Below are 13,613 nucleotides of genomic sequence, written 5' to 3'. Positions count from 1 at the left end.
CTCACAGAGACGTTCATGCAATATATTCCAATTCAGTCTATAGCTCCTCTTAACTAAAGGTAAATCAGTCATTTGTTTATTAGAAAAGAGGTGTCAATGTACGAGATTAACCCAAATGGTATGTCCTCAACTACTGTTTTATAGCAGCGTGCACTTCATTACATACAAAGGGTGCGTAAAAGTTTATAGCAGCACATATGTGACTAAACTTGTGAGTTTGTGTGTGATTGTTGCAATGTCATTGCTCAGAAAAGGTTATTTAGGGGGAACTGGGGGAATTCATGGGTTTAGAGCCTTAAGCATGCCCTTAATACCAACAACCAAGGTCAGCCACATATTCAATAAGTGCTTCTAATACTCATTCAAATGCTCTTCTGCTTCCCTGGGAGGTTTTGACACAGAACACTAAAGGCAATGTCACTGTGTGTGCACTTGTAGTGCTCTCCGATGCTTAATAATATTTTTTACAGAGGAGCCTTTAAAAAAAAAAAAATCCTTTTTATTGTGCCCTTATTGTGTTTGCCACTCAGCTCCCAGTGCTGAAGCCTTGACCGCTCTCAAAGAAATGAAGGGAAAACTTAAAAGAAGGCCTTCTGAAACCAGCTTATACATGAGTGTGAATGGAAGATTGTGAAACCTAAATTCAAAGTTTGTTCTAACCAAAAAAAAAAAAAAAAACCCAACAACAACAAAAACATGTCATGGAAGGACATTGCTGTGTTTTACACTAAAGACGTGCATAAAGTTTTTTTTTTTTCAAGCACAGGAGGAGGCATACATATTGCATTCCAACTACAACTGTGCAGGAAGTGTGTGTTACGACTGTACTGCACATTCCCGCCAGCTCGAGTTGTCCCAAGCATCTGTCACGGTGCTATCAGGTCGCAGAGGCAATAATGCCACCGCCGGGCCCACCTAGGCGCTATGTGCACCTGAGTAGATTTGGGCGACACTCGCCATGGGAGAGCGTGGAACTGTGACGGCTGTGTTGTCGGTTTGAATTCCCTCACTCATTACTCCACACAGCTCTGCGCCACCACTACTGCGACAGTAAGAGCTGATACTTATGTAAGAGGAAAAGTCCTTTTCAAAGTTTACTCAAGAAGTTTAAAAGTACTTCTAATATTTACATATCGTAAACAGGACTTGCTTTTTAAAAGGGTCATTCCAGAATTGGAAGAAACTGATTTTCTTATAGATATTCATCAATAATCAGTAATCCGATACCGATATCAAATCGAAACCGATGTATGTGGTCGTGGCCATATTACATTGGTATAGTTGTGTTCAAAATTATTCAACCCCCAGAGTGAATAAGTGTTTTTGCAAGTTTGATATTTATTTTCATGTTGTTTATAATCACATCAAATAATGACACGTCAAATAGACAAATACAACTAATGCAAGTTTAAAGCCAAAGGCACAATGGGAACGCTAGCTGGACGTGGTATAAAGAGGCTACTGTCTGTAAGTGCTGTGCTATAGATGATGCGAAAGGTGCAGAAAACCCCCCGGGTTGACAGCTCTGGAACTACGACAGAACGTGTCACAGGAAGGTATTCAGGTTTCATCCTAGACAATAAGACGCACACGGCGAAAGGATGGCTTCCATGCAAGAACTCCCAGGCGCACCCCCTTGCTGAGTCCAAAGCAAAAGAACTATGCCAAAAATGTGGACAAACCACATAGGTTTTGGGATACTCCTTTCTGGAATGATAAGACCCAATTGGAACTTTTTGGGCCAATGGCTCAACGGTATATGTGGAGGAGAACGAATGATACCTATAAAGACAAGAACACCCTATCTACTGTGAAGCACAGTGGGGGGGGTCAGTCATGCTCTAGGGTTGTTTTGCTTCTTCAGGTACGGGGAAACTTCAGCGTGTGCAAGGTATTATGAATTCAGTTCAATACCAGGAGATCTTGGATGCAAATGTCATGCAGTCATTGACAAAGCTGAGGCTTGGGTGAGCTTGGACCTTCCAAAAGGACAATGATCCTAAGCATACCTCAACACCTACTGCATCTTGGATGAAAAAGAAGTGCTGGAAGATTCTTGTGGGGCCATCGCAATCACCAGACTTAAACTGGTGGTTCTTGAAGAAGGCAGCACGCAAGCCCAAAAATGTTAATGAACTGGACATAAATAAAAATTGAAATAAATAAATATAAATGGAAATAAATAAAGATTGAAATAAATAAACAAAAATTTAAATAAATAAATATTAATTGAAATAAATATAAATTGAAATAAATGAATATAAATTGAAATACATAAATAAAAATTGAAATAAATATTGAAATAAATAAATAAATATTGAAATAGACGCATTTTAATGACACTCTTAATTATTTATTTAATGGTGTATTGATTTTTTGAATTTTTGCACTCCTGGTCCTCCATACTGTACTGGCCTGACTTGGTGGTTGGAGATCACTGGCCTATCTTACTCTTCGTGACACAAAAACGCAAATAGACTTGTGCTCTTTTGGCAAAGACATCGAGCCCGCTATAACAACTTTACAGTCGCACCTGTGCACGTCATCATACTGCGCGAAATTTAGAAGCAGAAAGGAGGAAGTTCATACGTATCTTTTACAGTACAGTATTTTTGCCTCTCGTAACCTGAAATTTCTTTTTTCTTTATTAACTTACAGTGGTACCTATACTTACGAACGTCTCTACATACACAATTTTCAGGTTAAGACACACCTCAAAGGGAAAATATTGCCACTTGTTACGAAATAAATTTTCGGATAAGAAAGGCAAAAATACAGTAAGGCTGGTACTTGCAGCTCCCAGAGTAACATACTTATAGCTGCTCTGCCATTGGCTATTGGCTAACAATCCAGGCGTCCAATTGGCTATGAGGGACTTCTACTGTATGTGTGTATCCCAGCGTCCTCTTCATTCGCCCCTCGTTTTCCAACAGCTTTACATGAGCGTGTTACCTTTTATTCTTTACTCTATACTTGTTTTTTTACATTATGCACAACTCAGATTTTACTTTTATTATGCAGTAATATGTATTTGCAACATATTTTGATGCATTTTTATGCATTTTAAAAGATTATGTCTGAATTTTGGTGGGTTTGGAACAGATTTGCGAATTTAAATGGAAAACGCATCACTACTTACAGACTTTTCAGGTTACTGAACTACTTCCAAAAACAATTTTGTAAGTAGAGGTACCACTGTATTTTGAAATTCAATTAAAAGATGTATTTATTAATTGGCTTTTGAAAAACCTGACCCTACACCTGCTGAACACATCACACAACTGGTACAAACAATCTCAGCTTCACTCTGTTATGCTTCTGAGTGCACGTGTGCCATAGATAAGTTTTTGTTTACCTGCATTTGGCTGGGCTGTTATCAGCACAGTTTGTTTATATAACAGGTCAGAGTTCACTGAAAGCCCAATGCGAGAGGGTTGGGTATGTTTTTGTGTATAAGCAACATTGTATGTTTGGGTGTGGACGTGTGCATGTTCTGTATTAGTACATATAGGAGTGTGCGTACATTTGTGTGCACGGGCGTGTGTGCGTGTCTCAAAGAGGTGTAGCCAGTCCCTCAGGGAGCCAATAACAGAAACTGGTGGAGCAAAAAAACACAACAACACACGCAAACAGACACACGCAGATCTGCCAACCTCTTCTCTTCGCCAACCCCCAACCTCGTTACCGCCTCTACCTGAGCTGTCAGGTAGCGGCAGCAAAGCAAAACAAAGTGAACCGTGGTCAAACACGCGGCGTCTGCCTTCACCACTAATGAGGGAGTGTTGCCTTGTACCGACGAAGGCGTGCAAGTGTTTGCATGCACCTGCTAACCTGTCACTCACTATGCCTGTTCTCAAACCTCTTTCAGATCCCGGCTCCATCAGAACTCAGGTGAGCTGCCTCTGTGTTTGCGCTGATCTCAGCGTTGTGTGTCTGCCGCCCTTTTCTTCTATGCTGCACAGACAGAGCTCCATTCTCCAGCAGCTGTTTGCTAAAGAGACCTCAATTGACTTTGCTTGGTGCAACCTACCCGTGCAGATTTACCCCAAGTTGGGTTTGGCGTATCGTAAAAGGTGTCTTTGCTGCATTGCTGATGTGTGCATTGCTCTCAAGTATTCCCCTTTACAGAAAATTGCACTAGGATTTCTACAATGCACTTACATAGCCTTGACTGTGGAGATTACACTTGGATAGGAAGCAATTGTGATCACCAAAATCGTGAAAGTTGTGAAGAGGTGACATTGAGACATGTCCTTACATTTATAAACTTATGAAGCATAGTTCTACCGAGTACTAGTAGAGTTTGCAGCCTGCCAAAAGTTGTTGTAAAGAGATGGTGCAGTGTTTATACACTGTAGATTGGAAGATCATGTGGTCAGATTTACCTGTGTTTTTTGTCAGTTTGCAGGAGAAGGGAAACAAAGCTCGTCAAAGAAAAAAAGAAAATGATAGATACCTTGCTTGTGTGATGTTATATTTACCATAGGACACACCCTATTAAAAGGCGTAGGCCCCATCACCCCATTTTGGGTGATATTTTTGTTTTTAACACACACGCACAAGGTGGCCGCATTTTTGAGCGCATGAAAAACATTCGCTTGCATGCATGCTAGCATGCGTGCTAGCATGCACTTTAGCATGCACACTAGCATCCGCGCTAGCGTTTTTTTTTTTTTTTTTTTTTAAAGGCAGGGGGAGCAAAAGATCTTTACATAAACTTAAACTATTAAACAGAAAAGAGGCAAATGGTGTCGGTTTGCGCATGCGCAGTAGCAATCCGTCGTGATCCGGTAGCCCGTCACAATTGGGTAGTGACAATGCACACTGGCATGCGCGATAGCATGCACGCCATGCACTGAGTTCAATTGTACTTTATTGGAGAAATAAGTACTCACATCAATCTTAATCCACAAATCTAGCAAAGTCCTCATCTTCTGTATCCAAATTGAAGAGCTGGGCTCGATCTCTATGAAAGACGGCAGCTCAACTGTTCTTTAGGTAGCGTCTTCCTCTTAAAAATCACCAATGGAGGCAATTCCATTTTGTTTCACGTAGGTACAGTGGTATGAAAAAGTATCTGAACATTTTGAAATTTCTCACATTTCTGCATAAAATCACCATCAAATCTGATCTTTGTCAAAATCACACAGATAATAATATAGTGTCTGCTTATCTAAAACCACCCAAACATTTATAGGTTTTCGTATTTTAATTATTATAGCAAGCAAACAATGACGGGGGGGGATTAAGTGAACCGTCTGCCTTAGGAGATTTAAAGAGCAATTGAAACCAATGTGACAGGGATGCACCAAGGACCGAAATGCTCGACAGTTGTGCTCAAACAAAAGTGTTTTATTTTCCAGTTAAATTTAAAAAAAAAATAAGATAACAAAAATTCACAGCAACAGCTGGACACCAATCAACTGAGTCAAGTTTGTAAAATTCAAAAAGGGAGATAACAAAAATTCACAGCAACAGCTGGACACCAATCAACTGAGTCAGTTCCAAAATACAAAAGGCATTGGTTCAAAAAACGTCAATCGTGGTCAAAAAGGAGCTTACACAAGGAGGTGGCATAGGACGTGGCAGGATAGCAGACAAACCGACACTGGGCAAGGTTGCAAGCAGGCTATTTATACAGAGGATCACAGGTGTACAGAATCAGCCTGATTGGCAAGCGCAGGAAGTAAAGTTAACTCAAATGAGGCACGCCACTACCAAAATAAAAGAATCTGACACGATCCAACACAAAACATTAACAAGACTTCCGAGATGTGACACAATGTTTCCCAAACATTTTAAGTCAGGTGTGTGCCCAATCACTGATGAGTGGTTTAAAGCTGCCCTGCCCACTATAAAACACACACCTGGTAAGAAATGTCTTGATGAGAAGCATTGTCTGATGTGCGTCAAGGCTCGGTCAAAAGAGCTGTCTGAAGACCTGCGATCAAGGATTGTTGATTTATATAATGCTGGAAAAGGATACAAAACCATCTCTAAAAGTCTGGATGTTCATCAATCGACAGTCAGAGAAGTCTAAAAATGGAGAGAGTTTAGCACTGTTGCTTGACTACCAAGGAGTGGCCGTCCACCAAAACTGACGCCAAGAGTTCAACGCAGAATACTCAGAGAAGTAAAAAAAGAACCCTAGAGCATCTGCTGAAGACTTACAGATATCACTGGCAAAGTCCAATATTTCTGAGCACACATCAACTATATGTACGTATGGCCAAGAATGGTGTTCATGGGAGGACTCCACGGAGGAAGCCACTGCTGTATAAAAAAACATTGTTGCTTGTTTAATGTTTGCAAAAAGGCACTTGGACTCTCCACAGACGTTTTGGCAAAATATTTTGTGGACTGATGAAACCAAAGTTGAATTGTTTGGGAGTAACACACAACATCATGTGTGGAGGGAAAATGGAACCGATCACCAACATCAACACCACATCCCCACTGTGAAGCATGGAGGAGGGAGCGTTATGATTTGGGGCTGTTTTGCAGCCTCAGGGCCTGGACAACTTGCTATCAAAATGGAAGAATGAATTCAAAAGTTTGTCAGGATCTTTTCTAGGGAAACCTTAGGCCGTCTGTAAGACAGTTGAACCTACAAAGAGTATGGATGCTGCAACAAGACAATGATCCAAAACACAGATGTAAATCAACTTCAGAATGGTTTCAGAAGAACAAAATACTCATTCTGGAGTGGCCAAGTAAAAGTCCAGACTTGAACCCCATTGAGATGCTGTGGCATGACCTAAAGACAGCGATACATGTCAGACATGCCAGGAATCTGACTGAACTACAGCAGTTTTGTTGAGAACAATGGTCCAAGGTGAGTCCTGATCGATTTGCCAGACTGATCTGCAGGAAGCGTCTGGTTGAAGTTATTGCTGCCAAAGGGGGCGGGCATAAAATATTAAATGTGATGGTTCACTTACTTTTTTTCCCCCCTTCTGCCATTGTTTGCATACTATCCTCATTAAAATATGAAAACCTATAAATGTTTGGTTTGTTTTAGATCTGTGTGATTTTGACAACGATCAGATCACATTTGATGGTAATTTTATGCAGAAATGTGAGAAATTCCAAACGTTTCAGATACTTTTTCATACCACTGTAGCTTCGTAAGCGTGTCTCTTCACAGTAGTTGCCATTTTCGAGGGTCCTTCGGTACTCAGTCCACACGATAGGCGCGCCTCATTATTGGGCGCATTATCCATTTTGGTGAAAATTTGTTACGCATTATGATCGTGAAATTACTGTACATGAAGCAAATCACAATAGAAGTGTTTTAATAAACATGAATAGTTCAGGAGGAAAAATACGAAAACATAGAAACCCACTGTCAACAAAACCTTGTGCATAATTGACAAATAAAAATAAAATGGTTCAATTATATTTTAGTAACCAGAAGCTTAAAAGCATATCTTCACCATTTCATAACAGGAACGACTAATAAGCAGAAGAACAAATTCAATGACCAATGATCTCTTTTCAATTATGTGCTCTACTTAGTTGCATTTTAGTTATACATGACCATTTTGCATTGGTGGAGGGGGGAAAAAAATGAAACGTTGGCTTCAGTATTTAGCTATCACTGTCTCGCAGTCAAAAACGCAGATGGGGATTTTCTACTCTAAACTGTACTGTCAGATGAACAGAACTGTACTTGGAGAAAACATAGTTCATTGGACAAATTTGACTTGCAAGATTACTCGTACGACAATTCTATGCAGTCCATATGGCTTGTCCTTTCATGCACAGTTTATGTATTTAATGCATATTACAACTCCGTGAAAAAGAAATATATATATATTTTTAAATACATTTTTGTGCTGGCAAAAGGGAAAAGTAACATACATCTGACATGAATTATTGGTCCTTTGTTTTATTTTTTATTTTTTTGGAAAAAGAAGACTAGACTGCTGAAAATATGCACTGCTATGTAAGGAAAGCATATGAATAGGATTGGATTGATAATAATGGTTCCGAGTGAAATAATTCAAAAAGCATTGCTTGTAGGGCTGCAGCTTTCGATTATTTTAGTAGTCCATTAATCGATGAACTCGTTAATTAGTATAATCGAGTAATCGGATAAGGAACATAGAAAGTTAAAATACTTGCGCTGAGCCTCATACGGTATAATAATAAATAAATAAATGAGGGTCAAAGTATAACAAAAGAGCAATTGGCTAACTTTGGCTAACATAGCAAACGTTTGCTAGCCTAAATTATATAAAATGCTAATGTTTTTTTTTTCTTGACAGTGCTCTTAACAAATGGTTTAAACCATAGACTTCATAATGTCTTGACGAGTCGCGGGGCTGATAAATAGGGGGCCTGCATTGTTTGCGAGGCTGTCAAAGCTGACCGAGTGGAATCACAGACAAAGAGCTTTTTTCGTTTAAAATTCTTGTGTAAAAAATGCTTCTTTATCAATATGAACATAAAACAGTCTCGATTCTTGGTTAAAAGCAAAAAAAAAAACTGTGCAGTTAGCATTTATTTTACGTAAATATTGCAAATAATGATGCCAATGCAGTAGCGGCTAATTTCTCCTATTGATTTTTTTCACATTTCAAAATGCATGCATGGTACGAAAAATATAATAGTTACATTGAATCCTCGAACAAATAATTCCTGAGACAATCCTTCCTGTTTGTATGCTGTACAGCTCTCGTACTTTCTCAACAGAAATCCAGCGTTAGATTGCTGAGTGCGTGTTTGTGAATAGCTCCTCTTGATGTGGGCAGCCCCCTTCTTGAATGGGAGGCGCAGTGCATGACCGATCTGACCCGTCAGTACATTATGAATTCCATGTGTTAACATATATTCCCACAAAAAACGGCGGAATATACCAGTAAACTAAATTACGAATGCATTAAAAACATTAGCTCAAACAAAAACATACCTTATGTTGGTCTTAACAGGAAACAGCTGGATTACGCCATGTGGAATGAGTTATGTCATCTTCATTGTCACCACCAGAGGGCAGTATATCCACCTAAATCAATAAAACTAAATGCAAACATTTTCAAAACAAACCATTACAACGCCACTTTAATTAAACGAATACACAAAGCAGCAAAGTTTATTTCTATTTTTTTTCCTAATCGAATTACTCGAGTTAATCGATTAATCGTTGCAGCACTTTTTGCTAGTACCTTTTAATTCTTCACCTTAGTAGCCACTTTGGACATGCAGTACAAAAGTTTGGACACACCTCATTCGTTCGATTTCTTTCTTTTCATGACTATTTACATTGTAAATTCTCACTGAAGGTAATAATCCTATGAATGTGGAATAATGTACTTGGCAAAAAAAGGTGAAATAACTAAGGACCTGTGTAATAATATACTGTATATATACACAGGACTGTCTCAAAAAAATTAGAATATTGTGTATTCTAATTTCCTGAGACAGTCCAGTAGTATCTTCAAACTAGCCATCCTTTGCTCTTGATTACTTTTTTTGCGCACTCTTGCCATTCTCTTGATTAGCTTCAAGAGGTAGTCACCTAAAATGTTTTTTGACTTCACACGTTTGCCTTTTTGGTTTAATTAGTGGAATTTATTGCTTTATAATGTGGTTGACCCTTCATTTGTTAAATGAGGAGTGTCCAAACTTTTGGCCTGTACTGTATGTGGTAGACTGTTTTCGTTTGCAGCGTAACTTTGCTTTATAGTTTTGTAGAGCTGCATAAAGCAGTGAATGAGTTTAGTGTAGAACATTTTGAGAGGCCTGAATGCCAGGTCCTCTTGTCCAGGAAGCCTTTTAAAAGTCTCCAAGAAAAATTGTAGCTGTTGTGTTGTATTTTGTTGATGTACTCTGTGTCACTGTGTTAACCTTTTTTTCTCTTTTTTAAATTTCAGATCAAAGACCGAGATCCAGGTAAGACAAATTGCAACTGAACCTTACAGTACTTCCTGCAGTGTATAAAGTCGCTCCTCTCTCTTGACCTCTGACCCAAGAAAATGACGCACATTCATATTGTCAGAAGAGAGAACTGCTAGCAATACAGTGATCGTCCGCGAAAATTGAAAGTGTGTGTTTAATGTATTTATTCAGATTTAACAAAATTGGAAAGAGATATATTTAAGCAGTGGTGGATGAAGGTATGGCTGGAGGTATGAAAAAGAAAATATCAATTCACAATTTGAAAGAAAAAAAAGTAACGTTTAACGCTGGCGACAACTTGAAAAGTTGAAAAAGTATAGATACATGCTGTAAAATGTAGTGAAATAAAAGTAAAATGTACCACTTCATATTTGTCCTCAAGTAAAGTACAGATACACAAAAATGTACTTACAGTAACTACAGTAGAATAAAATAGAATAGAAAAGAATAGAACTTTATTGTCATTGTCAGCAAGAACATTGTCAACAACGAAATTGACGTGGCACTGCCCTCCAGTATAAAAATATGTATTAAATTAAAATAAAAAAAATAATAGGAAAATATATACTCTAGAGCAGGGTTCACTAAATCCGGACCTCAGTGCCACTTTTCCTGTCGTGTTTTCCATGTCTCCCTCCTCCAACACACCTGAATCAAAATAATCACGATCATTATCAGGCACTGGAGAGGTTGCTGATGACATAATCATTTGATTCAAGTGTGTTAGGGGGGAGAGATGTGGAAAACACGACAGGAAAAGTCGCACCGAGGTCCGGATTTAGTGAACCCTACTCTAGAGCTATAAGTGAGTAATTATAGCTTGCTTGGACTGAAATACTGTACACACAGGAATAACACAGGAATAGTGCAATACGGTCCTGAAGTTAGCAGCGCTATTTGTGCAAAACGTGTAATGAAGTACTTTTACTTTGTTAAATTCCACCACTGCATATACAGTGGGGCAAATAAGTATTTAGTCAACCACTGATTGTGCAAGTTCTCCCACTTTAAAATATCAGAGAGGCCTGTAAATTTCAACATGGGTATACATGGGTATACAGGGTACATAACAAAGTATTGAGATAAACTTTTGGTCTTGGCCAAATACTTATTTGCCACCATGATTTCTAAAATAAATTCTTTAAAAATCAAACAATGTGATTTTCAGTTGTTTTTTTCCACATTCTGTCTCTAATGGTTGAGGTTTACCCATGTTGACAATTACAGGCCTCTCTAATCTTTTCAAGTAGGAGAACTTGCACGATTGGTGGTTGACTAAATACTTATTTGCCCCACTGTATTTACCCATTTTAAACTTTTTTTTTTCTTAAATTTTTCTTTGTTTCGATCGATTATTTATCATCTAAAATATTGGGGAAAATGTGACAGTAACAAAAAAAATACAATTAAGGGATAGTTATGAGCACGGCCGTGCAGAGACCGATGGGGGGAGGGCAGGTAACCCTAACCCTGTAATACACCTTACAACAACATAACTTCCAGTTTTAACCAGCTTTACAATATAAATGGCTGTGACTGTGACAGACTTTAACAGTGAATAGAAATCAACACTGTCATCAACACTTTCTGGCTGTGACTCAGTCTTTGCCTCGTTCAACCTCTATATCAAAACTTCCTTACTCAACTTGTTGTTCATCGGAGAACAAACCAAGTTAGATGTTCACTGAGCCACAATCAGCAGTCTTTTCAAAATGATTATTTCATTATTAGAGAACTTATAAGATGTGTACCTTTCTAGATAACAATATGAAGAGAACGGACAAATATGGTCGAAACATGAGGTCGAAATAGCCTTGGAGCGGGGGGTAATTCATTATTAAAGTAGAAATCTATATAAGAGAAAATTACATATTATTATTTTCAAAAAATCCCCACAATGAACCTGGTGTAAGAATTTTCACTACGGTATTTGCTCGAACATGGTTTAATAGAGTAACACTGTTTGTTGTCAACCCCCAGATGTCCTCAGACTCCTCCCCACACACCCAGGTCACAGAGGCTTTTAAAAATATATATATTTGTATGTATATTTTTAAAAGTGTTTTCGGTGTACAAGTAAAGTACTCGGTGGCGTGCCTGCACAGTCGTCCACCACTCAGATACGCACAAAAAAAAAGGCCAGTCAAAAGGGACACTTTGGGCATGTAGCAAAGAGGCAGGTGCTCAAGCACCCCCCCCCCCCCTGCACGTGCATATGCGAGTGAATAATTTTTCAAAGTTGTTTTTTCAAAAACTAAATATTAGACATGAATTAATGATTCTACACTTAAATGATAGACATTTCAAATCATAAATATTATCACTTACCTTCTTTTTATGGCTGAGTTGAAAAAAAAAAAAAAAGCGGTTGCGCAGTGTCTGTAAACTGGGGTCTCCATGGTAAAATGGACAAATTAAAAATAGTTCAGAGGCTTAATGTGCCATGAATCTGCTATGACAGCATATAGACATACTGTATTGTTCTATCAAACACAACAGTTGTTTTGGCTTAAAATACAGCAGTTTATTTTAAAGAAGGGTGCAAGAGCCTTTTCTGTTTTTTCCTCCCCGTGTATACATGCATATATTTGAACATTTTTAAATAAAATACTGTATTTATTTATTTATTTTTAATTTTAAAAAAGTCCAAGATTGAGGGCGCAAATTTTGAAGCAAGAAGTTGCGAGGGATCACTGTAATCTACATTTACAAAGTGTTCATGTGAAAGCCTACGAAGCCTACTTATCGATAAAAGCGGTATGCAATGCATATTGGATTGGGATTATTAGTTGAGTTTTTATTTCATGTCAGTGTCCAGCTGTAGTTTTATTGAACAATGTGGAGAAGTTTCACAGGGCATCATCCTGCACTTCCCTGTATAGCTCAATTGCAGCTGCAAGACCTTTTTCTTGGACTCGTTCTTTACTGATTGAACATTTAGTGCGTAAGCAAATAAGAAACAAAAAATTCAACCTAAATCAAAATCAAGTACACATAAAATTGCACAAATCCAGTTGCTATGTTACACGGAATTATGTATTTTATATTTTCCAAATAACTGTTAAAATGATATCATTTTTTACAAGTTAAATTGTACAATATGTGTGCATGTGGGCTAAATCTCCTGCACGACTCTCTGAGACAATGATTTTTCCTCCCTGCTATCCATTTTGCTGCAGAAAATCATTTCTGACTGAAGACCCGCCAAAATCAATAGGCATTTGATTGCTCCAGCCGTTGGCGTTTTATAATACTTCAACACTGCACTCATTGTCTATTTTCATAAAGGTGCTCTAAACACGTTGCTTGTCCTTGTGCAGATAGGAATGCAATTCATGCCCCCGAGGTGCAATTCTCCATGACCGCATGTCTTTAGAAGTGCTTTTCAGGCGGGCTCGTGCATGTCAGGCTGCCAGCCTCGATGCAGCAGCACCGGAACACAAGCAATGCAGATAGATTAGCGGTGTTCAAATGGACAATATTTGCCTTGAGCTGTCCCCTTTTCATCATTCTATTGCTCCTTCCTCTTTTCCCTTTATTGTATTTCTACACAAACCTGTCAGTATGCATGACAGAGAAAATTATACAGTATGGATTTCCGACGTGATGCACAAAAGTGCATTATGAAGCAATATGAAGGCAACACTTGTGTCCCGTGATTTCGGACTATAAGCCCCTTCTTTTCCCCCCATTTTTAAACCCGCAGCTTATAG

General features: G+C 38.5%; 1 protein-coding gene across 2 annotated transcripts in view; it reads left to right on the top strand.

The window, feature by feature from the left end:
- The window catches only part of LOC130908455 (guanine nucleotide exchange factor VAV3), a 282,969-nt gene that overhangs the window by 198,577 nt on the left and 70,779 nt on the right, over nt 1–13,613 (top strand). For both annotated transcript variants that reach the window (XM_057823892.1, XM_057823893.1), the window contains exons 18-19: nt 3,869–3,891; nt 9,876–9,894. In XM_057823892.1, coding sequence (XP_057679875.1) covers nt 3,869–3,891; nt 9,876–9,894 — 42 coding nt within the window. The remainder of the gene's footprint in view (nt 1–3,868; nt 3,892–9,875; nt 9,895–13,613) is intronic.

The sequence above is a fragment of the Corythoichthys intestinalis genome, chromosome 20, assembly GCF_030265065.1.
Source record: "Corythoichthys intestinalis isolate RoL2023-P3 chromosome 20, ASM3026506v1, whole genome shotgun sequence".
NCBI classification, from domain to species: Eukaryota; Metazoa; Chordata; class Actinopteri; order Syngnathiformes; family Syngnathidae; genus Corythoichthys; species Corythoichthys intestinalis.
This window is presented reverse-complemented; position numbering and strand designations above follow the sequence as displayed.